At 51.6% G+C, this 27,275-nt stretch overlaps 1 protein-coding gene across 2 annotated transcripts in view; it reads left to right on the forward strand.

The window, feature by feature from the left end:
• CDHR3 (cadherin related family member 3) overlaps positions 1 to 27,275 on the forward strand; it is a 59,666-nt gene that overhangs the window by 18,360 nt on the left and 14,031 nt on the right. For both annotated transcript variants that reach the window (XM_072759947.1, XM_072759946.1), the window contains exons 5-11: positions 9,551 to 9,645; positions 10,406 to 10,510; positions 14,875 to 15,023; positions 17,063 to 17,252; positions 23,103 to 23,274; positions 24,518 to 24,620; positions 25,758 to 25,856. In XM_072759947.1, coding sequence (XP_072616048.1) covers positions 9,551 to 9,645; positions 10,406 to 10,510; positions 14,875 to 15,023; positions 17,063 to 17,252; positions 23,103 to 23,274; positions 24,518 to 24,620; positions 25,758 to 25,856 — 913 coding nt within the window. The remainder of the gene's footprint in view (positions 1 to 9,550; positions 9,646 to 10,405; positions 10,511 to 14,874; positions 15,024 to 17,062; positions 17,253 to 23,102; positions 23,275 to 24,517; positions 24,621 to 25,757; positions 25,857 to 27,275) is intronic.

Consider the following 27,275-nt stretch of genomic DNA (forward strand, 5'->3'; position numbering starts at 1 on the left):
ATCTGGAACAAAGCTGTTTTCAGATTAGTGGCCACATCTTGAGTTAGGGAATAGTCTGTTATTATCAGAAGATGACCCTCTGTCCCCGAAATCATTTATTCAGAGTTCTGTGAATAAGTGGAATAAGTGGAAGAGGCAAACACTTAATGGGTCCCTACTATGCGCTCAGAACAATACCGGGTGCTCTAAATGCATACTTATGATAACGTCCTTGTTACATCAGTTATAAATCTGTTTGTCTGAAAATAACAGAAAACTCAACCACACTGGTGGATGTGGGACTTCTCCCCCCTCCCATAACAAGAAGTGCAGAGGTGGGCCGGCGGTCCAGGGCTGGCACGTCTGCTGCCCTCAGAAACCTGGGCTCTTTCTAACTTTATGCTCTTCCACTCACAGCATGTTGGTTTTGTCCTCTTTTTGTTCACCTCATGATTACAATATGACTGCTGCACCTCCAGGCTTTAACTTTCAGTTCCAGGCAGGAAGAAGAAGAAGACAAAAAAAGCAGGAAGGAGTAAGGGTGAGGGAACAGGTCAGCCCGGTGTGTATATCAAAGATCCTCCAGAGGCCCTTCCTGGAGGACTTTTTTACTTTACTTCTTTTTTACTTTACTTCTCACCGGCCAGAACTGTCGCCACTGTTGTTGGATGGTGACCAAGGAAATGGGATTTTGGATGGGCCAGCAACCCAAAATCTAGTACTTTGAGCTTTCTTTGTGACCAAGAAACCACTATGTGCCAGGCTTTCTTTCTTTCTTTCTTTCTTTCTTTCTTTCTTTCTTTCTTTCTTTCTTTCTTTCTTAAGATTTTATTTATTTATGCATGAGAGACACAGAGAAAGAGAGGCAGAGACACAGGCAGAGGGAGAAGCAGACTCCCTGCGGGGAGCCCAATGTGGGATTCCATCCCTGAACTCCATCCAGGGACTCCAGGATCATGCCCTGAGCCACCCAAGTGTCCCTGTGCCAGGCCTTCTATTAGATATTTTGGACACAAAGACAAGTGAGACACATCTTTGTACCTCAAGATGTTTATGTCTCCCCATGGGTGGGGAGACATTCGTGAACACACCAAATTCTTGTAATTCCGTAAGATAATTACGATAAAGCTCATACAAGATGCAGTGGGGGCAAAGTGGAAGGAATCTCAACCGTTGAGAAAAATGTTTATTTTTAAATCTTCATCTTCAAATTATGCAGAAGGAAAAAGATCACGGTGGCCGCTTTAAAAACACCCCATAGATCAGGCTGAGGAAGGGAAGGGGCCTCAGGCCGTTGCTCCCTTAAGAGAAAATGCAGTGCCAGGGGTCAGAGAGCAGCTGCAGGGCGCACCTGTGCTTTCAGCAGCGTGTTTGGGGAGGGGCGCTTCCCATTGCAGCACAAAGTGTTAATGAGGTGTTTCACACGTACAGTAGAACTAACCACCTTGCAGAGTTGACAGCCAGCCCGGAGGAAAGACGAGCATAATCTAGAGAGAAGGCTTCTCCGGCTAGGAACAGGAACTAACCGTTTAGGAAGTGGTAGGAAAGGACGGACTTTGCTCCCTAGAAGGAGAAAGGAGATGGGTTTGTTGACTACCAAGACCAAACCCATGCTTCTCAACTTTGGCTGTAAGTTGAAACCAGCAGAGGAACGTTAAAAAACTACAGATATCTGGGTCCCACTCCCTAGGGGTCTGATGTGATCGTCCTGGGGTGCGACCCAGGCATCAGGCTCATCTAGTTCCCTGGGGGTCCCTGGTGGTGGGCCTGAGAAGCACCACTGGAAGATGTGGTTTCCCAAATTTCCAGGCCTCTCTCTTGGGCCTTGCCGTCCAGTGGGGCTGGGGTGGGGGGTGGGGGGCCTGGGAATCTGCATATTTGCCAGATACCCTGGGGGAGTCCTCTGGTCAGAATGGCTGGGCGGGCTGGGCCCCTGCATGAGACTATATGTAGGCTGCTTTTAAGAAAACACAGATTCTGATGGTTAAGGCAGCCGATGCTTGACCTCAGCTCAGGTCCTGATCTCAGGTTGGTGAGTTCAGGCTCCGCATTGGGTTCCACGTTTAAAAAAAAAAAAAAGTAAAAAGTAAAAAGTAAAATTAATTAATTAATTAAATTTAATAGAAAAACACAGATTCCTGGAACACAAGTGTCCCAGGTGATTGGGATGCACTGCACCCTTCTGCTGAACTGCTGAACTGGAGAAACAAGTAAAGGCTTTAATGAAACACCAGAGCTGGGCCGGGAGCCAGGCACCCACCGGGCTGCTGGTCTTGCCGCTGGAGGGCGCACCGGCGGGGTGGGTGGCACGGTGGGGCTCACTTCCTTCTGGGGCTCCCCCCAGCTGCCCCTGGCCTTGGGGGTCGGGGACCAGCTGTCCATGGTCAGGCTCAGGGCATACCCTGGGCCTCAAGAGGACCTGTCCTCCTCGGATCTGCCCAAGAGCTGGGACTGGCTCAGGTGAATGGGGTCATGTACGCCAGTGTCCCCAGAACCAGTCCATCCCCAGTACTGCGGCTCCTGCTGGGCCCACTGGGCAGACAGGATCCACATCAAAGGGAGGGGGCATGGCCCCCACCCTGCTGGCTTTGTTGCTTGGCACTGACCTTCCCAACACTGGGATCCTGCTTGGGGTGGGGTGGGGACAGGGGCAGTTACCTACCTGTACGGGGCTCCCCCACAAGTTCTGCAACCCCAACAAGATCTGCGGCAAGTGCCAGGCCAAGAACCAGGAGTTAGGACAAGTTTAACCAATGTGGAACTCAGAGTGCCGTGCCATCCAGAAGCACACCCTCTGGAAGGCGATGGCTCCCTCTCCGGGGGGAGAAGAGGACAGCAGAAATCCACACCAACAGCCTCATCAGCTGCTGTACAATGGCTAACTACACGGAGTCATCTACCAGGAGTACGGGACAAAGCCTGAATAAAAGTGTCATTCCTGCGGCCATCCGGGCAGTCAGTGATGGCATGGAGTACAGCATTGCCTGGAATTCCTGGGGAGAACCATGGGGTTGGAGAGTGAGGCTAGATGAGGAGAGTGACCAGCCCCTACAAAGATGGGAAGGGTGCAATTACAACCTTGCTGTCGAGGAGTACTCTACGTTTGGGGACCCCATCCTTTAAGACACAGGTTTCCAGAAGAGCAGTCTTTGAAGAAATGGTACTGTGACCCGTAAGTAGAGGGGACCTATCCCTAGGGGCACCGGGTTGCTAGCCACCATATGAAGGATCTAGGGGTCGATATTCAAAGTTTCTGATGGTCATAGTGCTTAGGACCTAGCTGGGTGCTGCCGCGGTGCTGGCTGGAAGGGCAATCCTGAGGAAGAGGCTGGAAGAGGCTGAGACTCCCGGGCCAGCAGCTTCTCTGCCTCCATAACTGCAGCAAATCACCTACCGGTCTGCAAGACAATTATGTGACCTCCATTCAGACTTATCACCAGTTCTTATATCACCTTGGAATCGCTGGTGGGTGTGGAGGGACAAGAGGGCCATTTCAGACTGCCCAAGTGACGAATAAAATACACGACTACCCACAAGAAGAAATAAAACAGAACAGAAGCAAAACACCAAAGCATGTGCGTGAAGCCACCGTGGCTTGGTTTGTGCCTATCACCTTACCTGGTGGGTTCCAAGGAGTTGCCTTGCTGGTGGGAACCACTAAGGAGGAAGGATGAGTTTTAAAAATAGCTCTGGAAACTCCAGCTCCCTTAAAACGCCAAATCCCACAACCCCTACCCAGCTGAATAAATGGAAACTGTGTCACAGATAATGTAAAAGTGGGGCTAATGCAGAAATGCTCCCTCCTTTTTAAAGACGTTTTAAAAGCGTGTGGTTGTACATTGTTTGGACCAGAGCTGGCAAGTGAGCCAGGAATGACCGCTGTACATGTCATTTTAGATGTTCTGGTAGCCACATTAAGAAATAAAATGAGGGACACCTGGTGGCTCAGTTGGTTGGGCGTCTGCCTTCAGCTCAGGTCATGATCCTGGAGTCCCAGGATCAAGCCTCAAGATCAAGGAGATCAAGCTTCTCCCCCTGCTCTCTCCCCAACTTATGTTTTTTTGCTTGCACACGCACGTGCACACACACACTCTGTCTCTCAAATAAAGTCTTTTTTTTAAAAAAAGGTAAAATGAAAAGATAAAATTAATTATAATATGCTTTTCGAATTTTAAATACTCATACCCAAAGTGCTATCCTTTCACCGTTATCAACATAACAGTTCATGAGATATTTCACCCCCTTTCTCTTAGTAGTAAGTCTTCGGACTCCTTGTGCCCTCTGCACTTCATAGCTCACCTCCTTTCAGACCAGCCACACCGCAGCCGCTCAGCTGTTACAGGTGCCCGTGGGTGGTGGCTCCTGTTGGCTGCAGGGCGCGGGCTGGGACCCAGCATGGGCTGGCCTCCCTGTGCACCCTCCGTGTGGTGATGGGGGCGGGTGGGGTGCGCTCTGGGGCAGGCGTTAGGCCTGGGCTCAGACTGGCTTGCATGTGAATAATGACATTTCCTGGCATCTCTTCCCTAGCTCGGCCCCCTCCCCCCTGCACTTTCTCTGCCTCTTAAAGGAGGTTCAGTGAGCTCCAACCCCCTCCCACCCAGCTCCCACACTCCGCCTCCCCCTCTGCTGGGAAGTGGCCACCGTGACTGCAGCAGAGCCTCCTCGGAGACTCTGAGGACGTTAATCAGTTTCGCAGCTGGAGGCAAAGTGATCTAGTGCAGCCATTCCTCCAGGAAGGAGCTTTCTCTGGGCCTTTCCATTAGGGAAGGACTTTTGCATAAAGTGAAATGTGCTTTGTCTTCAGCGGGGCAGACAAAGGATTAAATTAAAAGAGCAATAACCTTGCTACCAGCTGGGCTACCAGGAGGGCATCAGGGGAAGTCACTGTCCCCCGGCCCCCCTCTTGCACGTGCCTCTGAGAAGTGGCAGCGAGCTGTGTCTTTGCCTCCTGGGAATAAAATGGTCCTTTATGCCGGAGCTGGCTGGCTGGGGCTGTTCAGGTGCATCGAGCAGCCCCCTGACTCACGAGGAAAGGAGGCCTTTGCCTGGGCTCTGGAGCTCTCGCCGGGACGGAGGTCTCCTGCCCCAACCCCTGCTCATTCCTTTCTACCTTGTTCTGGCAAATTCTGTCCTTGGTGTCCCATCCCTTGATTTCCTCCGAGTGACAGCGCCCTTCCTGCTCCCCAAGGCTGCACTCCCACACCACACACACACACACACACACACACACACACACAGATGCACACCACTTGTGCAATGCCCTCTGGCATCCGTCTGCTAACTCAGGAGTCTTGGCAAAACGCGTTCTACTTCTGGTTCTTGTTAAAATGCTCAAGAAAGGGGAAAGCAGTGGTACTGAACAAGGCCCATTCCAAATACATCAGCACTGACGACTGTTCACATGTTGGGAGAGAAACTTCCTCGAATAGATGGGGATTGCCGTCCATCTGTAAGATGAGCGGAGCCTGAGTCAGAGAATAGGACCGGGCTGATGATGGAAAAGGAAGACAGTATGGAAGAGGGTAGAAGCCCTGGCAGCGTCTCCAACCATCCTTTATTTCTCCTTTGTGAATGTGGCTCCTCTTAAAAACATTCAAATGCTGGCTTATAACCCATTGAGCTCACCCTCCTAAGGATACCCCACAAGCTGACCCAAGGGAAAGGGAGATTGCAGTAGGAGATTTTTTTTATGTTGTTGTTTTTCCTCCTAGGCGCCCTTCCCTCCCACTTCTATCCCCCACCCGCCACCTCTGAATTGGGATGGGGGTGGAACAGGGGAAGAGAGAGGAATCGGGGGTTTTCTAAAATATTCACCTGACACTGAAAAATGCAACAGGAACTCGGCGGTGTCTGCACACTTGCCACCGCCAGGTTGGAAGAGGATGCTGGGTCCTCAGGGTGGTGTGGGTGCATGGGTACGGCGGCCCTGGGCACCCCTGGCCGTGGGTCGCTGGATCCCACTGCAGGCCCCAAGGCGGCTGGGGCTGCAGCTGCAGCGGGTGATCCCTGGTCCGGGTGGCCTGCTGTCCCCAGGGAGCCTGGCGTTTCTGCAAACTGAGCCCGCTTCCACTCACCCTGCCTCCTCCGACACCATCGACGCGATAAAGGGGGCCTGGGCAGGAAGCTGGAGCCTTTGCGTCCTGGAGCAAACTGCAGCCCTGTGAGGTGCCCAGAGACCTGGGGTGCCCGCGAGGGCACATTCCCAGCGGGGGGAGCCAAGCGCTGGCCTGACCGGCTCCCGTTAACTGGATTGATCTGATTACTCAGGACTTCCCAGCCGGTGGTGGAGCAGAGAGGGGCTGCCGCGGCTTCTCATTCTGTTTAATTTCTGTTTTCCAAGAATGAATATCACGGGAGCAGCTTTGATTAAACAAGCCTTTAAAAAGGGGGAGAGAATGCCAGGTTTTGCAGAAAGCTTTACTGAGTTGCTGGCAAATGGCCACATGACACAATATTTTTAGTCTATGGATATTATCTCCTTTCTAACTACAAAACTGCTGTTCCCATTAACACAGGCTCCTAGGTTCAGGGGTAAGGAAATGAGCCTGGTGTTAAAAGAAAAAAAAAATCAGGATTCCAGGAAATCAGCCTCTTAATAAGAATGAAAAAGAAATTCCCCACGTTCCTGAGTCTGCCCTTTCTGTCTGCTGCTGTTTCATGTTTCTTGCTTGCTGAGATGTAGGCAGAACTGGAGGAGATTTCATAATCCGGCCTTGTGTTACCAAACTAAAAAAGATTTTTTTTTTAACGTTCAGCAAGATTTTGTTGTTGCCTTTTTGTTTTGTTTTAAGATTTTTAAGGTGGGAATGCTGGTCTCGGATGAGAAATAGGCAAGAAGAAAACCCTGATATTCAACATTTAACAACTATTTATTGATTGAAAAAAAGATTTATTGAGCATCTACTATGTGTTAGGCACTAGAGATGTAGTAATGAAGATGAAGCCTTTACCCTCGTGGATCTGACATTCTAACCAACAGCGATAGTTAACCTCTATGCCAGGCACATGGTTCTAGAACTTTACATGCTAATCCCTTGGACATACCCTATTATTATTACTCTTTGTTGCACAAGCTCTCACAGCTGGCAAGTAGTAGAACCAGGACTCAGACCCAGCAGCCTGGCTCCAGAGCCGCAGCGCTTCTTGACGCAGCCACCCCCATTCGTGACTCTTCTATTCTAGATGGGTCTAAGTCCCCCTTCTCCGTTCCCATCATATCCTATATTTGTCTCCCTCTGAGCATGTCTCCAACATCTTCCTTGTATGTTCCATCAGTTGCCCACCAGCTTTTGGAGATCAGGGTCTGTCTGTCACCTCCATATCCTAAGACTTTCTCCTGTTTGAGACTAATCAGAACTGGGGACCTATGTCCTAAAGCATTAAACCCATTGGAAAAGCATCCTGATACAGGTGCGTGTAGTAAATGGCCCCCATGGGTCTATAAACCCTGCCATTCCATCATATCCAGCTTGAGCCTCTGATCTATGGATATGTGAGGATTCTCTGCAGGGAAGGCTCAGCTCAAAGGCAGAGAACGGCTCTGTGTGTCCTGGCGGCTGCTGCCCAGGCTGCGAGCCAGAGAGTTGGTGGGGGGGATCTTAGGATTTAAACAATGTACCTTTGAGGACTGCCAAGCTGCTTATCTGATTTGGGGAGTTGGAATAAAGGTCTTCCTTGGTGTTGCCTTAAAATTTCCCCTTAAAAATGAGTAAGAACCACTTAAGTGACCAGCCAGAAAGATTAGTTAAAGTAAGCCCTACCGTAGAACGCTGTGCCATCATTAACCAACCAGGCTGTAAGGTAAGAGTTAAGAATACGGGGAAGTGCTCAAGCTACAAAGGAAAAGGACAAGAGAATGTAATTTTGACTAGGGCATCATCTCAATTTTTTGGAGGGTATATGTTTATGTAGAAAAGAACAGAGGGCTATTTGTGAAAATCATAAGATTTCACAGGTGACTAATCTTGAGTTTCTTTTTCATATTTTTCTGTCTTTCCTAATTTGTGTGTAAAAAGCATCTTTTATTACTATTAGGAAAATGATTAAAACCTTATAATGGCCCCAAATGAGATCTCTAATCTATTTCCTGTGCTTTCTTTCTTCTCCTATGGGGAGCTTAGCTGCGATCACACAACATAGCAAATCGCTGGGTTGGAAGCCTTGGCTGGTGTTTCCTTTGATTCTGGACTTCAGGGCTGTGGCTATGATTACAAAATCTCCACCAATTATCTGATCCAGAGATCTAAGGCCCTGAGGATAGATCATCTCTCATCCTAGTAGGAAATAACAAAACCTTCAAATCTTAAAGCCCTTTGGAACAAATGGACATAAACATGTAAGCCTCGTATGTCGCCGTGGTGCTTCACATTTTCCAGCTTGCCTTCTGATGTAATCCTCATAATAAACATGGAGGAGCAGTTGGTGGCATTGTCCCTATATTACAGACAAGGAAGGGACTTGTCCCAGATCCTGTGGTGAGGACCAGAACTTGAATTCAGCTCTTCTGGCCCAGGTCCTTCGCCTGCTTCATTGACATCATAATGACAGCAAGGAGGCAGTCTTGATGAGTACCCATGGATAGCACAGGGGTGGTCCTCCCATGGGCTGGCCCTTAGTGGGCTGAGCAAACAAGTCTGTGTTCCCATCAGAGCAAGTGGTGCTAGGCAGGAGTTCAACAAGACAGCTGGGGTGGGCACTGGGTCCATAACGGAATAGATTCTCAACTCCCTGAGATGTGGGAAGACTTCATCAGTGGCCATAATCCCGAGATCAGATTCTAAAGCAGCCCTGCTACAGCTCCAAACCTGCTTCCAGCGTAGACTTGAGGCCCTGCTAAGCTTCTCTCTCACACCTGTCACTTCCCTTTTCTCTGCCATCATGTCTGTGAATAATGACCGTGAACATTTTTGCACCCCCCGCCACGTCATAAGTTCTTTCAAGGGTAGAGACTAGATTTTTTTTTTTTTTTTAGATTTTATTTATTCATGAGAGTCGCAGAGACACAGACAGAGGGAGAAGCAGGCTCCCTGTGGGGAGCCAGATGTGGGACTCAATTCTAGGACCCCAGGATCACGACCTGAGCTGAAGGCAGATGCTCAACCACTGAACCACCCAGAAGCCTCTAGAGACCAGATCTTATTTACTTTCATATCATCCTGTTGCCTAATGCATGGTAGCCATGGTTAAATAGTGTTGGTCAAAGCCAAGACCTAGACTCAATGCCAGATGTCATCCTGAGAAGCACAAATGGAACATGGTGATGGGGTGAAGGAGACTGGACTCAGAAGCATAGTGTCCAGACAGGGGACCTTCACACCCGCTCTGTCATTGAAGCAGGACCCAGTGACCAGCTCCTCGGGGGGCAGCCTCTCAGGTCAGAGGCTTGGGCCAACAGATCCAGAGTTTTCTTGCTTTAAGAACTATTAAGTCTGAGAACTCTGCATTGGGTCATCCCAATGCATCAAGAATGTTCCATGGCCCAAGAATATAAAATGGGAATGGAACAAACTAGTCTCTCAGGGAAAGACGAACAGGTACTCTCAGTTACATTCTTTTTTTCCTTGTTTTTTAGTATTTCCTGATCGTCCCCTCAGTGAACTTCGGGATGTCTGCTAATGGGACCCTCTTCTCCACAACGGAATTTGACTTTGAGGCAGGACCCAAAAGGTAGCCTTTGTCAATGACCTTGCTTGAAGCACATTTATCTGAGGGGCGAGGAGCAGGCCTGGTGCAGCTTGCAGGCAGCGAGGCAGGCTCCGAGCGGTTTGCTGCCTTCCTGCTGAGTTCAGAGGGTAGTGAGCCCCCCAAAAGGAAGAAGGACTAAGGCAATGATCCGGAAAGCCTCCTTTCCCAACCCAGACCTTCATCGCCACATAATAAGAATGGGGGGGTGGGGGAAGTCGCCCCAAGAACCTGGAGAATTGCCTCAGCTGCCTTTCTGGCTTGGACACCAGAGCCGCAGGGTGGAGGCGAGCAGGTGGCGGAGGAAAGAGGTGAGGCGAGACCAGCGTTTGAGGACGGAGACACACAGGGTGACACGGGGTGACCTTGGCTCCTCACCTGGTGTGAGAACCAGGCTAGTTCCTCCGTCCCTGGGAGCCTCGGTTTCCTCACACGGGCCTAATACACGTTTGCAGGGATATTGTGAGGAACGAACGACACAGAGATACGGTGTGCAACATGGCGGCCGTGGGCAGCCATGGGGGACGGTGGCCAGGAATACAACCACGGGGCGAGAGAGAAGCTGGGGGTGGGTTTGTAGGGGCGAGGAAGGAAGGGTAGACTCGGCAGTTCTGACTCTACAGGAGTGGCTGAAGGAGGGCGGCCAGAAAGGGCAGACTCTTCCCTCCCCCCACCCCCGTTGCCCCTCCCCCTTTGAGGTAGTGTCAGCCCCGCTGATTCCCTCACTTGGGCCGTTTCCCCACAGTTTCCACCTCGTCGCGGGAGTGAGAGACAGCCAAGGGCTCGAAGCCTCCACGGCGCTCCAGGTGAACGTTGTGAACGTCAACGATGAGGCCCCGCGCTTTACCAGGTAGGCCTGAGGGTGTACAGGGCCCTGCGGGCCGCGGCCACGTCTCTGGGGGGCCCGGCTTTCTCGGCTGCATTGATACCAGACCCAGGGGGCCCTTTGCCCTGGCCTGAGGAGAGACAAGAGGCCTGAGCTTCAGAGCCCTTCCTCTGGGCCTCCGCCCCAGGGGACTGTGGGTGCGGTGCTGAGTGGTGAGAGGGGCTGCACGCGACGCCCCTGGTGCGCGGCCGGGCCTGCGCCTGCACCTGCACCTGCGTGGCAGGTACACAGAAGGCAGGTGGGTTCTAACAGGGTGTCAGCATGAATAGCAGCGAAATGCGAGGGCCCGCGCCATCAGACAAGGCCCAGCCCCCTCTCAGGATGGCATCCTCTCCGACGGAGGAGAGGCCTCCTTCGAGGGTACCTAGGAGGCCTGCCTGGGGCAGGTGTCCCAGATGTCCTCCTGCCACGGGGGATCCGGAAAAGACACCCGGCAGCACTCACCCAGCAGAGGGGAGGTGGGAAACTGAGTCTGGTGCAAGTGGCCTGGGGCGGGGGGCTGGCACCAGCCCGGGCACAAAGGGAGACCCTCGCCTGTTATGCTTGGGGACTTGGGGGGGCAGACGGGGTTCTGAGCTAGCATCCGACCATGCAAACGCTGCACGGCCGCGAACCTTCTGGGCGTGAGCCGCGGGGCCAAGGTGCAGGAACGGCAGCGGCCGGCCCACGTCACACTGCCCAGGCACCTGCTGCAGGCCAGGCTCGGAGGGGGTGCAGTGCGGGCGGCCTGTAAGTAGCCCGCACCCCGCCCGGTGCAGACGCACAGCCGGGGGACTCCTCAGGTCCCGGGGCCCCATACTCCGATCTGAGGGGGACAGCAGGCTAATGGGGTGCAGCGGGGAAAACGAGTCCTCCCCAGGGGCAGACCGACTCTGGTTTGGACCCCGTCCGACACAGCAGCTGGCCTCCGCAGAGAGCGCGTGGCCTGGCCCCGGGGGCGGCTGGGGCCCCCAGAGGTGGCCTGCGGCTCCGGAGTGACCCCGTCAGGCCCCGTTATGGGCAGACGGTCTGTGTGACTGCCTGGCCACGTCGTAACGAGTCCCTGGGCTTTGCTTCGAACAGCAGTCCCCGGGCGTCGGCGGGCGGGTGGGTACGGACCTGTCCCCGGAGGGACGGGGACAGGGGCTGCCTCGACTGCACCCGGCTGCCCTCGCCACCCACGGCTGGCAAGTCTGCCCGGCTCCTAAGGAGGCGCTGGCTTTGAGGGCTTTCATGGTTCCCTGGGGCCCTGACCCTTCGTGTCCCCCCACATCAGCGCTAGGACCAACCACAGGTTATTAAGTCAGAGTTAACGGGATCAAATCCTCCAACGGACTCGGCCCCCCGGGGTTCGGGCGTCGGGGGGCTGCACAACTGGAAACCGCTCTTCTGTCTTCGCTGTTTGGCAAGGCCCTGCAATAAACACAAGCAAGGCAGGGCTATTTGCGTGGTTGAGGGCTCACGGGGGCACGCATTGCAGGGCCTTGCGGACTCCCAGCGTGTGCTCTGGGTTCTGCGATTATCCCGATGAGCACCTTATTTTTTTTTTTCTTAAAGATTTTATTTATTTATTCATGACTGACACAGAAAGAGAGAGAGGCAGAGACCCAAGCCGAGGGAGGAGCAGGCTCCATGCAGGGAGCCCGACGTGGGACTCGATCCCGGGGCTCCAGGATCAGGCCCTGGGCCAAAGGCGGCCCTAAACCGCTGGGCCACTGGGGCTGCCCGCAACGAGCACCTTATAATGAAGGTCCTTGACTTAGGTTTACTCTGCGTGGCAAGCACAATGCTCGCCGCTTCTGCAGAGCACTTTCCCTTAGACTCCACAGCCTCTCTCCCACTGCTGCTCCTTTGGTATTTACCCGCCATCCTTTGCAACCTGGTGCCTGGCAGCGCTTACACACCTTCATGCACCTACTGCATACTCGTTCTGAACAATGATGCCATCATCTGGGATTCATGCCCTTCCCCATGAGCGTTGCCCAGCGCCCTGGTAATCGGGTGTCATGGGATGGCGGGGTGCTGGGGGTAGGGAGGAGGGTGTGTCAATGTGAGTGATATCAGAGCTTGACCCTGGGGGGGGGGGGGTGGCGCTGGGCCCCTGGCTTTACTGCATTTGAATACATCTTAGCTGTGTGCTGAGGGTCACACCTTTATGTTAAAGGATATTTTATACACACTTGGGGTTTGGGTCCCTAGACCAAAGAAACCAAAGTTTTTTTTGTTTTTGTTTTTGTTTTTGTTTTTGTTTGCCTTCTGCCAAGCTCAATATCAGGTGAGCCAAGGAGAGAGTGGTGTGCATGAGGAGCTGTGCGCTCATCAACAGCCTGACCGGTCCCCTTCATGGGGACCTGATTTCCCAAAGTGCTTTGTGGGGACCAGATGAGCCTGCAAAATGGGGTACCTTAAGCAGCTGCCTCTACTTATGTTCCTGTGGTGCAGGCTGTCCCATACATCGTAGGATGTGTAGCAGCAGCACCCCTGGCCTCTGCCCCCAGATGCTAGCAGCAGTCTCTGCCCCTCGTTGTGACAAACAACAGAATCACCTCTAGCTGCGAACCGCGGTTCTGAAAAAAGGGTGGGTGGGAGGATGGGGCTTCTCCTCCCAAGGTGTCCTCTGTCCTATGACAACCTGGGTCTCTGTGGTTGTCACCTCTGGTGACTCCTTATCAAAGCTCCTCTCAAACCTTAAAGTGCATACTTTAAAGTCATCTTGTGGGGCAGCCCCGGTGGCGCAGCGGTTTAGCGCCGCCTGCAGCCCAGGGTGTGATCCTGGAGACCTGGGATCGAGTCCCACGTCGAGCTCCCTGCATGGAGCCTGCTTCTCCCTCTGCCTCTCTCTCTCTCTGTGTCTCTCATGAATAAATAAATAAAATCTTTAGGAAAAAAAAAAGATGTGAAAATGTGGATCTGGAGCTGGCCTGGCCTCTGCATTCAGATCCAGAATCTCCAGGGAGCCTGTGAAACGAGCAGGGACCACACTTGGGGCATCAGGGGCAAGATGTGAAGGTAGCACAGGAGCCTCAGCCATCTCTTCATTGGATGGTAACAGAACCCACTCCAAGTAACCAAAGAGGAAAAATAGAACGAGTTAGAAACAGAGCCTCTCCCCTAACAGAGACAAGGGCTTAGTCTAGCTTTGGGAGCTGGAGTTACCTCCTTTCTCTCCTCCGGCTCTCGGTTTGGTTCCTGCCACCCCTGCCTCGTGGCCCCACTTTGTGTTGTCCATTCCTGAACGGGAGACAGACCCAGGCCCCGGGCAGGAGCCTCCGGTGAGCAAGGGCCTGGTGGCAGCCGCTCTCTGCCTGCCTCTGCCTGACACCAGCTGGACATCCCCTCCCCTTTCTCTTCCCTCTGGTCCCATCTACCCTACGGGTGAGACGGAACTGCAGAAAATTTCTGAGCTCACAAAAGGCATGTGATCACTTAGACCTGAGCTATAGTGTTTCCCTCTTGACCTCTCAAGGAAGACCCCGCATGGGAAAATCCACACTTAGGAAATTGGTAAATCAGAGGTGATTATTTTCCTTCCCTCAGCTGAAGGATTTCCTGCAGGCTTATCCTAAACAATAAGCCTCCCTTGGTGCATTCAAAATTATTCAATTCACCCAAGTTGTGTAGTTAGAGCTTTGAACCTGTCTTATTAGCAGCCTTTTCCAAAAGCCATGGGGGCCGAGGAAGATGGGGAGGTTGGCGATTTGGGGTTATTTCGCAAGACGTCATCCCTGGAGGGCAGCGTACTGACCGTGCTGTTGCCAGGGGGGCCCATTCCTCCCTTCAGAGAGCTGACCTTATCATAAATGCAACTCCGAGAGCTGTGCAGGTTCTGTGTGTAAATTCTGTCTCCTTGGGCAAAACAAAACAAGAGGAGACAAGAAATAAGGAGTGTTTGCGGTTTATCACCATAGCATCTGGTGGCAGCTGTGGGGTGGGAGTCAGGGCCCTGGAGCTCTGGCCGTGTGTCCAGGCGGATTGTGAAAATAACCCAGGGAGCTTTTGCACAAGAACTGGAGAAGGAGAGGAGATGGCCCGAGAGACCAACTATCGTTATAAAAGATGTTAACGCCCAGGCTGATCTGAATTGGTGTCAGGCGGGTGCGGAGTCAGAGGCCACTGTACGTGGTGGCAGGAGCAGTGTGGCACTTTCTTCGCATCCACAGGGACGTGATCTTTGGAAATACAAAAGCCGGTCCCCCCCTCCTTTCAGCTGCTGACTGCTTTCTCTGAGCATGTGGATGCAACTTCAAAAGCTCCGTGCTATATTTAGCACTAACCAAAATACCCACCTCCCAGACTCCACCCTCCCGTGCCCCTGAAAATTAGCTGTGTCTGCTGTATTTCTGCTCCAGCTCAGCGCGAGTGTACACGATTCCTGAGGAGCTGGCTTCAGGCACCATTGTGGCCAACATCACAGCTGAGGACCCCGATGATAAAGGCTCTACCGGCTTCCTCCTCTACAGCATCACAACCGCTAACAGCTATTTCATGATCAACCAGTGTAAGTCACACACACACACACACACACACACACACACACACCCTTCTGTGCATCCTTTAATTCAGCCATTTGGATTCTTTTACAAATATTATATTTGTCTTCTGTGCTGAGGCATGCCTTCCTGTCTAGACTACCATATTACTAGGGTGATAGATGCATTAAAAGCAGCTGGCATAGGGGCAGGGGAAACTGAACAGGGTCCCCGGGTCACCAGCTGTATCACTACTTCACCTTTGAAGCAGGTGGGTATCTAACAATGGATGGGTTCACTATCCTGAGGTTCCTGGAAGTCTTCTGAAAAGAGGATCCAGACCAGTACAGTCCAAAATAAATAGAGCGGAAGCCACGTATGTAATTTCAAAGTCTAGTAGACACATTTTTATTTTTATTATTATTTTTTAAACACTTTTTTAAAAAGACTTTATTTATTTATTCATGACAGACACACACACAGAGAGAGAGAGAGAGAGAGAGAGAGAGAGGCAGAGACACAGGTAGAGGGAGAAGCAGGCTCCATGCAGGGAGCCCGACGCAGGACTCGATCCCGGAACTCCAGGATTGTGCCCTGGGCCAAAGGCAGGCACCAAACCCCTGAGCCACCCAGGGATCCCCTAGTAGACACATTTTTAAAAAGTAACAAGAAATAGGTGAAATTCACTTCAATAAGGCATTTTATTTAACCCAGCGTATCCAAAACGTTGTCCTTAACATGTAACCGATATCTTAAAGTTATTAATGACATTTTGACATTATCATTTATTGTACCAAGTCTTTGAAGTCTGCTGTGTATTTTATATTTATCACACATCTCAGTTTGGACTGGCCACATCGCAGGCGCTGAATAACCACATGTGGCTAGTGGTTACCATATTGGACTGCATCAATCCGGGTCAGTCTCCTGGGTTGCTGGCAGTTATCTTCCCATCTAAGTATGTCAGTGCAGAGAAGGAAAGTTTCCCCTCCTATAACAGCCATATTTTATTGGGGTCTTAGTATATACCAGGTGCTCCACTAAGTGATCCACGTGTACTCCATTTTTAGGTAATACAGCAACCCAATGAACTGTAATAATGCACACTTTATAGATGAGGGAACAAGGTTTAGAGAGGACATGGACAGGGTGAATGACTTGTCCAAGGCCTCACAGCTTGCAGGTATGAAGCGGATTCAAACCAAAGACTGCGACCCCAGAGACCACTCCTAGGCGATACCACCTCGGAAGTTCCTTTCACATCCGTCCAAAGGACTTCCCTGTACCTAATGACTTTGTGGAGGCCGGCATCAGACGATCCCAGAAAGACAATGTATTATTTGCCCCGTTGGCTTTACGGCAAAGGATGTCTGGTCCCGGGAGAGGCAGGCTAAGGCAGAGATTGTGCTCTATCTCTGAGAATTTCTAGTGTCCTGTCATCAAGGACCTCACTCAGCTGATGGTGTAGGGATGGACACCCATGGTTTAGAATTCTGTTCACTCTAGTAGTGCAAATGCAACTTTTAAATACAGTGGTTTTCTGGAGCATATTTACTAAGACTCTGGTTGCAAGAAACAGAAATGAAGGCAAGCCAAACCAAGCATGAGAGGAAAAAAAAAAGATAGGGGATACCTATCAATAGGATCCTGGGTATCTCATGAGAACCCATGGGTGGGTCACAGGAAGGGTAGGAACCAGCGCTGCCCCACCAGCCTCGGCAGCGAGAGTTCTGGCCTCTGATCTCTAACTCTGCTCTTAACCCGGCTTCTGTCTCTTGGTTCCCCGCTCTCCAGTAAGAGAACTCAGTGGGTCAAGCTGGAGCCAGCTGTCTACTGTCTGGCCAACTATGGGCAAGCATAGCTGCCAGGGGCCCAACCTTGGAATTTGAGGTGAAAAGTTCTGGAAGGATCAGGCCAGGTATCCCCATCAATGCCTAACTTACATGAGTTTTTAAAAATGTGTTTGTATAGAGGGTACTCTCCCTGCAAGCCAGTCCTCATACCAGAATGATCTTTCCGATTGCCTCCAAGTCTCCAAAGAGCTGTGTTCTCACCTTTGCCTTCTCAGGGACGGGTACGATCCAAGTGGTCCACAGGCTAGACCGAGATGCAGGTGACCTAAGACAAAATCCCACCATTTCTCTGGAAGTTCTGGTGAAGGACAGACCCTCGGGGGGTCAGGAGAATCGCATGCAGATAACCTTCATTGTGGAGGACATTAATGACAACCCTGCCTCGTGCACCAGGTCCACTTTCAGGTATTCACGTGCTGTGTCCCCCCTCCTTTGTGGTCCTCCACTTTTTGGCCTCTCTGGCGGGAATCGAAGAATCATGAGCATCTGGGTGTCTGCTGTCGGAGCGAGGTTTTCCTTTCTTGATCCTTTTCCTTCTCTTCATTTTCTTTCTTCTTCATTGTTTCCCTTCTGCACTTTTGTACTCTTGCAAAAAATATATATATATAGTTTTTTTTATTTTGCTCTCTTCTATAGCATGTTCATCTCTGTTGGTGAAAAGTACCACGGGGACTTGTTAGACCCTCTCTGGACTGTGCCTTTGCTTGCTTTATTGCCACCCATGGCAAGATGGTGCCGTTAGTTACCAGTTATAAGGGATACTTGAGACCTAGGATTAGTAGCCAGGAGCTCCCAGAGAAACACGCCACCAGTAATAGGAATAAATCAAACACGTATTTACTTAAAACAAAACAAAGCATCTAATTCACCTTATGCAACTTAATTGCCGGTAAACAAAAGGCAACCAAAAGGGAAAAAAAATGCAGAAATCAGTTATTTTGTACATTTCGACCTATTCTTTGTGTCACAGCCTATTCGGTGTTATTGAAAAATATGCCCCTTATGATTCTGCGTTAAATATGCCTTTTTGAAAACAGCACTGCCTCTCTACCAGCTATTTTTGTCTAAATGCCACATTAGTAGCTTCCGGAGTTAGTTTAATCTCTGTGGCTTCCTACTTGCTAATCTCCAGTTTCTCAGGACAATGAAGGTGGCTCCTCGTGGGATGGGAGGGCCCCCTCGAGGTGACACTGGCTGACAGTGTCCTGCATCTGGAGCAAGGCTCCAGACCAGAGCCGGTCCCACTTCCAGATGTCCCTGTGGAGAGAGTCGTCCTCTGAGTCTGCCTTTGACAGGGTTTGCAAGGTCACTTTTTAAGCTCTAGGGGACTTTGGACACAGATCTAATCCATGGTGTGGCCATGCAAAGGACCCTAGGACAAAGGAAGAAGATTGTTTAGGGTCAGCAATGGAACTATAAATTCCTTAATGTGCTTATGAATGTCTCCCTCTTTTCTCAATCGTCTTGCCCAGCATGATGCTAAAAATCAGTGTGGCCTGTATTCTCACATCAAAACGGTGAGACCCAGTTGTAGACCCTATTGGCCCTGTCAGATCCCAGCTTCTGATTTCCCCACCCTGCTCTGTGCCCCAGGAGTATGGATGTGACCTATATGGGTATCAACTGGCTCCCTTGCCCTGCAGTTTCTGGTTGGCCAATGGGAAGCCCTGAAGTAAAGGGGAGAGTAGAGTCAGGGTGTTTATCCCCCCTGGCTCCCTGCCTGTCACCCAGAGAAGCCCCTCCACCTCCTGAAGGTCCCAGATTGCACACAGCAAACTGTCTCCATTCCAACTTCAGAAGCTGCTCCCTCCACTGGCTCCTCTGGACCTAGGGGAGGTTAGGGAGCTCCACTCTTACTAGCCCTGAGATACTGCACCATCCCTTGGGGTTTCCATATACCCTGTGTGCACCTTGGTAAGAGCCCCTTTACTAAACCCTTCCTAGAATTATCCTGATTTGCCATCTGCTTCCTTCTAAGCCCCTGATCAAGTCAATAAGAGCCTTGACCATGTGATAGGTTTCTACCCAACCCTAACCTCAGAGTCTGTTTGGTGGGTGGGGATGGTTGCCATGGGGTGCTGAGGGCTGTCACGCTGTTACATGAATAAACAGACCCACCTCTGTTAACTGAGTCCAGGCCCGGGCCCTGGGGATGGAGTCGAGATGCCATACAGAGTCTCGCTTCTACTTTCTTTGAAAATTTTAATCGAGCATTCTTGGCCGGCTCCACGGCGTGGGGGTGGGCTTTCCTGTCCTCGCGCCCTGTCCTCCTAGGTCCTCCCACTCCCCTTTGATCCCCTACCCTGAGGGGTGGATGGTGTGGGTTGAGGAGTAAGAACCCTTCTTTGTCCATTTCCTCCCGGCCCGGTACCCTTCCGCTGAGCGCCTGCCTGCCGTGGCCTCCGGTGCTCCAGACTCCCCCGACGTGTGGCAGGAGGCTTGCAGAGTGCGTTCCGCATCGGCTGGGAAACCACAGTCTGAATATCCGAGGCTGTCCAGGCCAGCCCATGCCGAGTCCCACTCTTGATAATCTCTCCCGATCAGCCCTGAAGGTCAACACCAGGCAGTAACTAGACTAATTGTACTGATTACTGAAGGCAACTCTGAACAGTGTGCAAGTCCCTCTTCTGGGCTTTTCCAACTCGCCGGCATCCTGGGAAAGCCAAGATCCGAGGAGGGGCAACAAGAGGCCCCTTGGTATGCAGCCCCCTGGAGGTGGAAATCTTTATTCCAAAAACCCAGCCTCATTTGCGAACTCCAGGGGCTGGGTAACCTGACCCCGTCTCATCCCCGCCACCCATCCTCACCACCTTCCCGATTCCCACCATGCCAGAGCACCCAGGTGAGTCCAAACCAAACAGAACAGAACTGGTGCTGCCACCAGCTCTGACAACACACATCCCTGAATATTTATTCCTTCTTCAGGGCTTTTGGTATGGGCCCTGCAGGGGAGCTTGAGAGGGCAGGTGGAAGGGAGTGGGAGGGCACCAGCACCCAGTGGGCTGGAGGCAGGTGGCTTTGTGCCCGGCCCCCTGCGGCCCCTGTGGGTCGCGGTCCTGCAGGCTTTCAGGCCAGCCTGGATAAGGAAAGAGCCCTGAGCACCTAGGCCCCTGCGGCTTTCCCAGGCTGCTGATGAATGAGCCCAGGGCCTGATGGAGGCATCAAAGGCGCCGTGACAGCCCCCACTCTGGTTGTAAATTGTCCTGCGCTTGGCTGAAAGCGCTTGGCAAGCTGTTTGTGAGCCAGAGGCGGAGAAGGTCATCCGGCTCAGACTGCGGCTGGGCCGGTCACCTTTGCGCGGGGAGGGGACGTGGTCAGATGGCTGGGAGCAAGGGCAGCCGGCCTTTGAGGCAGGGCTTGATGAATGAGGGGGAGTGGCTTTCCAAGTCATGCGTTGGGGGGAGAAATACCAAGCGTCAGGGAGGAATGAAAAGAACATGCTAGGCAGCCCTGAGAGGCGGAGTGCATGAAATGTCTGGCTGCAGGACGCAGGGTTCTTTGGATGATGCAACACTCTGGCTTCCACAGAGTTGGAGTCAAGGTCCAGATCCCCAACCTGCCTGTGGGCCTGGAGACTCATTGCTGGAGCTTAAAATAAAATCTACTAACATCTACAATAGAGAAGCGTGCCTGGCGCCCCAGGTTTCTTGGACAGGTCTGGAAACCGCTCTGAGTCACTCTTTCTTCATCTGTGAAATGGGGACAAGATTACGGAGGTCTGGAAGATGAGGGAATTAGAGGTGGTGCTTTTAAAGTGCTTGTTCTGATACAGCGTGCATTTGGTGTTTAATAAGTGATATCGATTTTAAGTGCTTATGAATAAAACCAAGACATTGTACAGTTAAGACAGGCATGGAAATGTTTGTGCCCTGACCCTGCTGAACAGAGGCTGTCTCTGCCAAAGAGGCACCTGTCGGATAAAAAGTGCTTTGCAGGAAGCAAGCCCAGTTTTCCTCAGCAGCCCCAGACCGTCCTTGCTGTCGGACGCTGCTCCGCCTTCGCGGAGCCCAGAGCCCACGTTAGTTGCCATTAAGAGAGGACGTGGGATGTGGAAGGGAGCATACCTTAGATGCAGAGGGAGGTGAGAGTGCAGAGGATCAGGGAACCTAACACATGCCAGTCTGGTGTTCTGAGAACAGGCCACCAGGACGGGGTTCAATGTGTGTGAGGCCTTGTAGTAGGGGACACCCCTGGGGCAGAAAATGGGGAGAGCTAGACGGGGCTGGGAGAGTCATCAAAGCACACCCAAGTCCGACCCGAGCGAGGGGAGAGGGAACAAGGGTGGGCAGAAACGTTCTCCCCTGCTGTGGGGTGTCTGGCGGGTGTGGCCAGGGCCTCCAGGGCTCCGAGGGCAAAGTCCGCTGTCCTCGGACGGAGCGAGCCGGCCTTAGCCTCTCTGCCTCGCCCAGCGCTGGCCCCGGGCCTCACCGTGAACGAAGCAATGGCCTTCAGAGCACAGCAGGACAGGGCACATGGTCACTTAAGTGCCTTGGTGGAGGGCCTTCCAGACACATTCTCACCGCAGCCACGATACCTTTTTGCAAGAGAAATGATTGAGGGAGATGGCAAAACCCCAACCCAACCCAACACCAGCCGCAAACGCCCCTCCGTCTGCATCCACGCCTCTTTGCGATGTGATTCTGACATTCCTCCTGTCGGGGCATGGGTTTCGCTTTCTGCTCTGTGGATCTCGACCCGACCTTGCCAATCGCTTTGGCCACTGGAACTTTCACAAATGTGACACGGCAGGGGCTCGGTCGGCGTGCGTGCATTGGGACTTGCCGTCTTTCGCTGCTCTGGGGAACCTGCGATGTCCATGTGAAGCACTGGACAGTCTCGGGGACGGTTATCAACAACGCGAAGCAGGGACCTACTGCCCTCCCGCCACCAGACACGTGACCGAGGCCCTCCTGGACCAGCCAGCCCCGGCCAAATGGCCAGACAACGGAGATGGGCCAAGCCAGACTGGACCCCAGAGCGCTCCTGGATTGCCCTTACCATTGCAAGAAGTGACAAGTGCCTTGTTTTAAGCCACTATGTTTTGGGCTGGTTGTTACGAAGCAAAAGCTAACTGACATGATTTATGTCTAGTTTATAGATGGAAAAACTGAAACCTGGAGCCGTAGTAAAAACCCTGAATGAGCTGAAGCCTACAGGCGTTACTCACGCTTCCTCGGGGCCCCCCACTCCGAGCTCGGCTGGACCAGATGGCTCCGAGTTGGCGGGCGGCTTGACTCATTTGTGCTACCGCAGTCAACTGAGATCGGAACCCCCCATTCAACCCTTAATAAAGCTCTATTGGGTGAATGACACTAACATGTCAGGGGGCCCTCTTATGACATCAAAGCCATTAGAACACAAGTGGTGAACTTGCCAGACTTTCAGAGCACGGGAGGTGAGGAGCACAGGGCCCCAGCGATTTCCCCTCACCAGGTCATAAAGCCCTGGCAGGCAGGGCGGGATTTCTCTTTCTCTTATATTTGTCTGCATGTCTGTGCTAGTCTCAGAGGTCACCACTCGCTCACTCACCGGACATTAGTGAGTGTGCCGAGAGCTGGGCAGACAGCGATCCCTGTCCTCCTGGAGCCTGCGTTCCAGGGGGGAGCAGGACATAAACAGGATAAATGAGTAACTGTGTACTATATGGGAAAACGATGAGGGCTAAGAATTCATAATAAAGGAAGGAGCCAAAGAGGGAGCAAGGGGGAGCAAGGGGCAGGAGCGGCTGACGTTTGCGAGAGGGACACCAGGGTGGCCTCCCGAGAAGGTGGCATTGGTCGGAGACTAAAGACAGTGACTGAGCCCATGGCACAGCCAGTGGGAGGGCCTGAGGCCAGAACCTGGGGAGCCGCCCAGGAGCCCCGGGAGGCCGGGCGGCCATGGGAGCAAGTAGGGGGTGTCGCAGTAGGAGAGGAGTTCAGACGGGTAAAGCGAGGCAGGGCACACATATCATGGAGAGCCCCTTAGATCAAAGTGAGGACTTGGGGTGAAATAGAAGCCGTTTGGGATTTAGGAGCAGAGGAGTGGCGTGACCCGACAATGTCTTAACAGGATCCCTCTGGCCACCGTGTTGAGTGTGAAAGGAGGCAAGGGCAGAGCAGGGAACCCATTAGGCAGTGACTGAATGGGTCAGCAACTGCCGACCAGCTCTGAACTGACACTAAAGCCGAGGTGTCTAGCCCATGGCCCGTGTTGGGAGGAACACTCCATCACCATTTGTTGGGGGAAAATATTGAATCATGTCTTTTTCGCCAGCGTTATGGTGCCTGAAAGAGCGGCCAAGGGGACGTTGCTTCTGGACCTGAACAAGTTCTGCTTTGACGATGACAGCAAAGCACCAAACAACCAATTCAACTTCACCACGCCATCTGGAGTGGGAAGCGGCGGCAGATTTTCGCAGGATCCAGCTGGCTCTGGGAAAATCGTGGTCAGTTAATGGTCATTGCATCATTGAAAGGGCATCGGGGAAGCTGGTGTAACATGCCTAGTGCTTTTGCAGCCCCATAGAGAGAAATTTCCAAGGTAACTCCCTCTCAAAGCGACCGTAACTGACAAACTTAATAGTGACTCTGTTTTCCCCATTCGCTCCTTATTTTACCCAAGTTCCGGGAATCATTTGTTATGCATAGTTGTGCCTGGGGTGCTAAGGACTGCATCCTTTCCTGCAAAGCTGGCAGTTGGCGCCTCTTCTGTGTGCCCCTCATAGTCACGTTAGTGCCCTCTGTGCCCAAGCACTTGTGCGTCCTTAAGGGCTCATCTCCGGCCCAGAGAGGCGCAAGGTGAGAGAAAGGCAGCCCTGGGCCCCGAGCCTTGTGGGAGCCCTGGAGACCCAGTGGAGAATGAGGGAGTGGGGGTGTGTAGGTGCCCCCTCTGCAGCATCTCCATGGCAAAACAGCAGAATTGGAATATGGATGGGCATAAAAGGCAGGTCTCAGTGAGCTGTGTGGGACCTTCACCTCCAGGGTTCCCACTGGAGGGTGACGGGGGAGCAGGAGAGGGAGGTGGAAGGGCAGAAGGTGGGGGGGTCTGGGAGTCGGGGGAGGTCTTTGCATCAGGGATAGAGTCTCAGGGCGAAGAAGCAGCCCACTAGGCATTCTCTCTCCACCTCCCATCCCAAGCCCTTCTTCCTCCCCCGAGAAAGTCTTACCAATGTTATGCACACGTATCAACTGGAAAATAATTTCTGTTTAAGAAAGTAATATATCTTTGCTGTAGAACGTAAAAAACAAAGAACAGCATTACCATCCAGGGATAACCTCTATTAACGTGTTCACAGATTACCCTCTTGTCTTCTTCCCTATGCTAGATTTTTATGTATATTCCATGTATATATGCAAAGATATTTTAAATGATGGAAGTATCCCTGCCTATCGGATTCCATACCGTGCTTCCTTTCAAGTAACCTGAAGTCTTGAGCCTATGCTGTTGGGCAATAGTGCCTGATGAATGTCTTTAAACATAGATTTGTCTCTCCTGGTAAATTCTTTTGAATAGATCCTCTAGCGGTGAGCAAAGGTATGGACGTCACTCACTAAAGCTCCTCTTAGGGGCAAAATGCTGTGCAGAAAAGGTCTTACAATGTATGTATCCACTAACAGTACGTGAAAATGTCTCTGTCCGCTTAAAGGACGGTTTATTCTGTGTAATATGGTGTCTCTGTTTTAACCTAGCTGATTGGTGACCTAGATTATGAAAATTCAAGTAATCTGGCAGCCGGCAACAAATACACTGTGATAATCCAGGTGCAGGACGTTGCCCCTCCTTACTATAAAAGCAAGTATCCTTTTGATGGAGTTCATGACGCAGCTAAACGGAGCTGGTCAGTGCTGGGTGCTGGGCTAGGCGGGTGTGCTCTAAAGGAGACTTCAAAAACCCAAACACTTGGGAATCAGCCCAGCCTCCTCCTGTCCTTTGCCAGGTACTTTTAATCTGTCTCTGAGTCCTTTCTTCTGTGACACCTAAAATCTCCAGGACCTGCTGCCCCTCCAGCCTTGCCCCCCCTCCACTGCCGGCGCTGGAATGCAGAACCTCCTCTCTCTTGGCTAAGTTACAACACTTACAGTCTTTTTAAGGATCTTCTGTCTGGCTTTTGTCTTGTCCCTTTGCAGCGTACCCCCTTTGCATTCTGATGGTGATTTTCAGGAAATGCAAATTCCTTTCTATTACTTCTTCACTGAAAGCCCTCCGAGGGTCTCCCCAGGGGCTGTCAGGTTCAAGTTCAAACCCTGGCTTGGCACACAAAGACTTTCATCACTGGCCCCTGCCTGACTCTGACGTCAGTTCTGGTTGCCCACCTCCAAGCCCCTCTTTTTTCAACTAGGCCAGCAGCTTGTGGTTTCCCTGAGATAGTCATGCAGTTCTCGATATCGTTGCATATGCCCAGATCAGCGCCCCTCCACCCCTGCTCCCCTGGCCCTGCTTGTGTGACTCTAAATATCCCTGTGAGCCGTCTTCTTGTACTTCCTCTGACGTCCGTAGTGACCGTACACGTGTTCAGCAAAAGGCAACCAACTACCCTAAGCATCGTGAAGGCAGGACACAGCAGGTCTGCTTCACCTTGCATCCCCTGGTACACAGCAAGTGCACAGAACCTGGTACACAGCAGGTGCTTTAAAAAACGATGACTAGGGGCGCCTGGGGGGCTCAGTCGGTTGAGCGTCTGCCTCTGGCTCAGGTCATGATTCTAGAGTCCTGGGCTCGAGTCCTGGGTGAAGCTCCCTGCCCAGTGGAGAGCCTGGTTCTCCTTCTCCTTCTGCCTCTCCCCCCACTCATGCTCTCTCGTCTCTGTCTCTGTCTCTCTCAATGGCTCTATCTCAAATAAATAAGTAAAATCTTATTTAAAAATGGTGAATAAACAAATGTGTGAGAGTGGGGTGTTGCAATTTAATCTTTTTCTATCTCTGCTTTCAGACAATATCTACATCTATATCCTCACAAAGCCAGAAAATGAGTTTCCTCTTGTCTTTGATAAGCCGTCCTACGTATTCGAGGTGTCGGAATTAAGGCCAGGTAAGGAGCCGACAGGACACAGACCCCAGTGCCCTTGCGGGACTCCTTCATCCAGACGCGGCGTTCCCCGGAGTGGAAGCTGCCTTCAGCTCCAGGGCTCCGAGTGCTGTTGTGCACAGCAATGCACAGCTCATCCGTGTTTATTGCATCTCTTATTTCTTTTTAAATTATCCTCACCGCTGAGGAGCTCTCCAGGTGAAACCTAGGTTTTGAAAACTATTGTTTAAACTGCGTTTCTCCGAACCCGATTGCTTCCTTGTCTGCGCGCCTGACGCTGCTCATCTTCCCTTCTCGTGGTCTACGTTTTCCCTCCGTCTCCACTGTGATTTTTATCCAGCTCGTGCAGAGAATTGAAAATTTAAAAATAGAGAAAAGATTTCCCATTTGTAGATTTCCTTCATTTGAAAACAAAGTAGAGACATTTTCTTACTGGTAACAGGATTCCCTGGAGGTCCCTTCCGTGCCCTCTCTTGACACCTCGATTTCTGCAGGTTCTTCCTCTCCTGCAGCTTCAGCTGCTCCTCCGCCCCCTCCTGACTTCAAGGTGGGACCGTTAATTTTAATAGGATCCCACATCCCCCCCCCCCTCCACGCTTTAATCGTGGCAACTTCATCATCTTCTATGTTCAATCAACCCACTCACCCCAACACTCTCTCTAAAATGCTCTCTCCTCTTCATATTATTTTCTGCCTTGAGGATGGTCTCCATTTCCTGGTGTTAAGTTTTAAACAAAGTGCAAAAAGAGGGCCCGAAGAGCATACTTCAATTCCTTATGCCTTATCCAGGGAATAACAAATGCAGCAGGAATAGACTTCTTATCCTCACAGGTCTTATTACGATCATCGATCACCTACTTTGGGTCAAGCACCAAGCGCTGGGCCCATACAGTCAATCAAGAGGTTTGTGCCCTTGAGAAGTGCAAAGATCTACAGAACAAGCCAGCCAGCACTCCAGCAGCCCCACCAACAAGCTTTGTAAAATAAGCAAAATGGAACAGTCTTTAAAATTTTGTACTCTAATCATTGGTTGCCAAACCCTTTTAAAAAATGGTATATTTTTCATCTCGTTTATCAGAGCAATTCATGCTCATTACAGAAATTTTGAAAGACATTTAGACAACAGTGTTGCACACCACGTATGTGTGTGGACGTTCTTTGCAGTGTTGCTTACCATCGGGCAATAATTGGCATGCTCGGGGTCTATAGAAAGGCGCGAATTGTCTTTCGCACCTTACTCTATGGCTGGGACTATGGGGTCAGTTACTCGGTGCTTGCTCATGAGCATAATTCGATTTTAATAGAATTGAAGACATGAAATATGTGGAGTTTGAACAGCAGAGAGCCCTCCAAAAGTCTTTCTGCCCGTGGCGGTGAGAATGTGTACTCCTGGAGCCTCCCTTCACCCCCCAAAGCAGGACT

This window comes from Vulpes vulpes, chromosome 5 (genome assembly GCF_048418805.1).
Source record: "Vulpes vulpes isolate BD-2025 chromosome 5, VulVul3, whole genome shotgun sequence".
Taxonomy (NCBI): Eukaryota; Metazoa; Chordata; class Mammalia; order Carnivora; family Canidae; genus Vulpes; species Vulpes vulpes.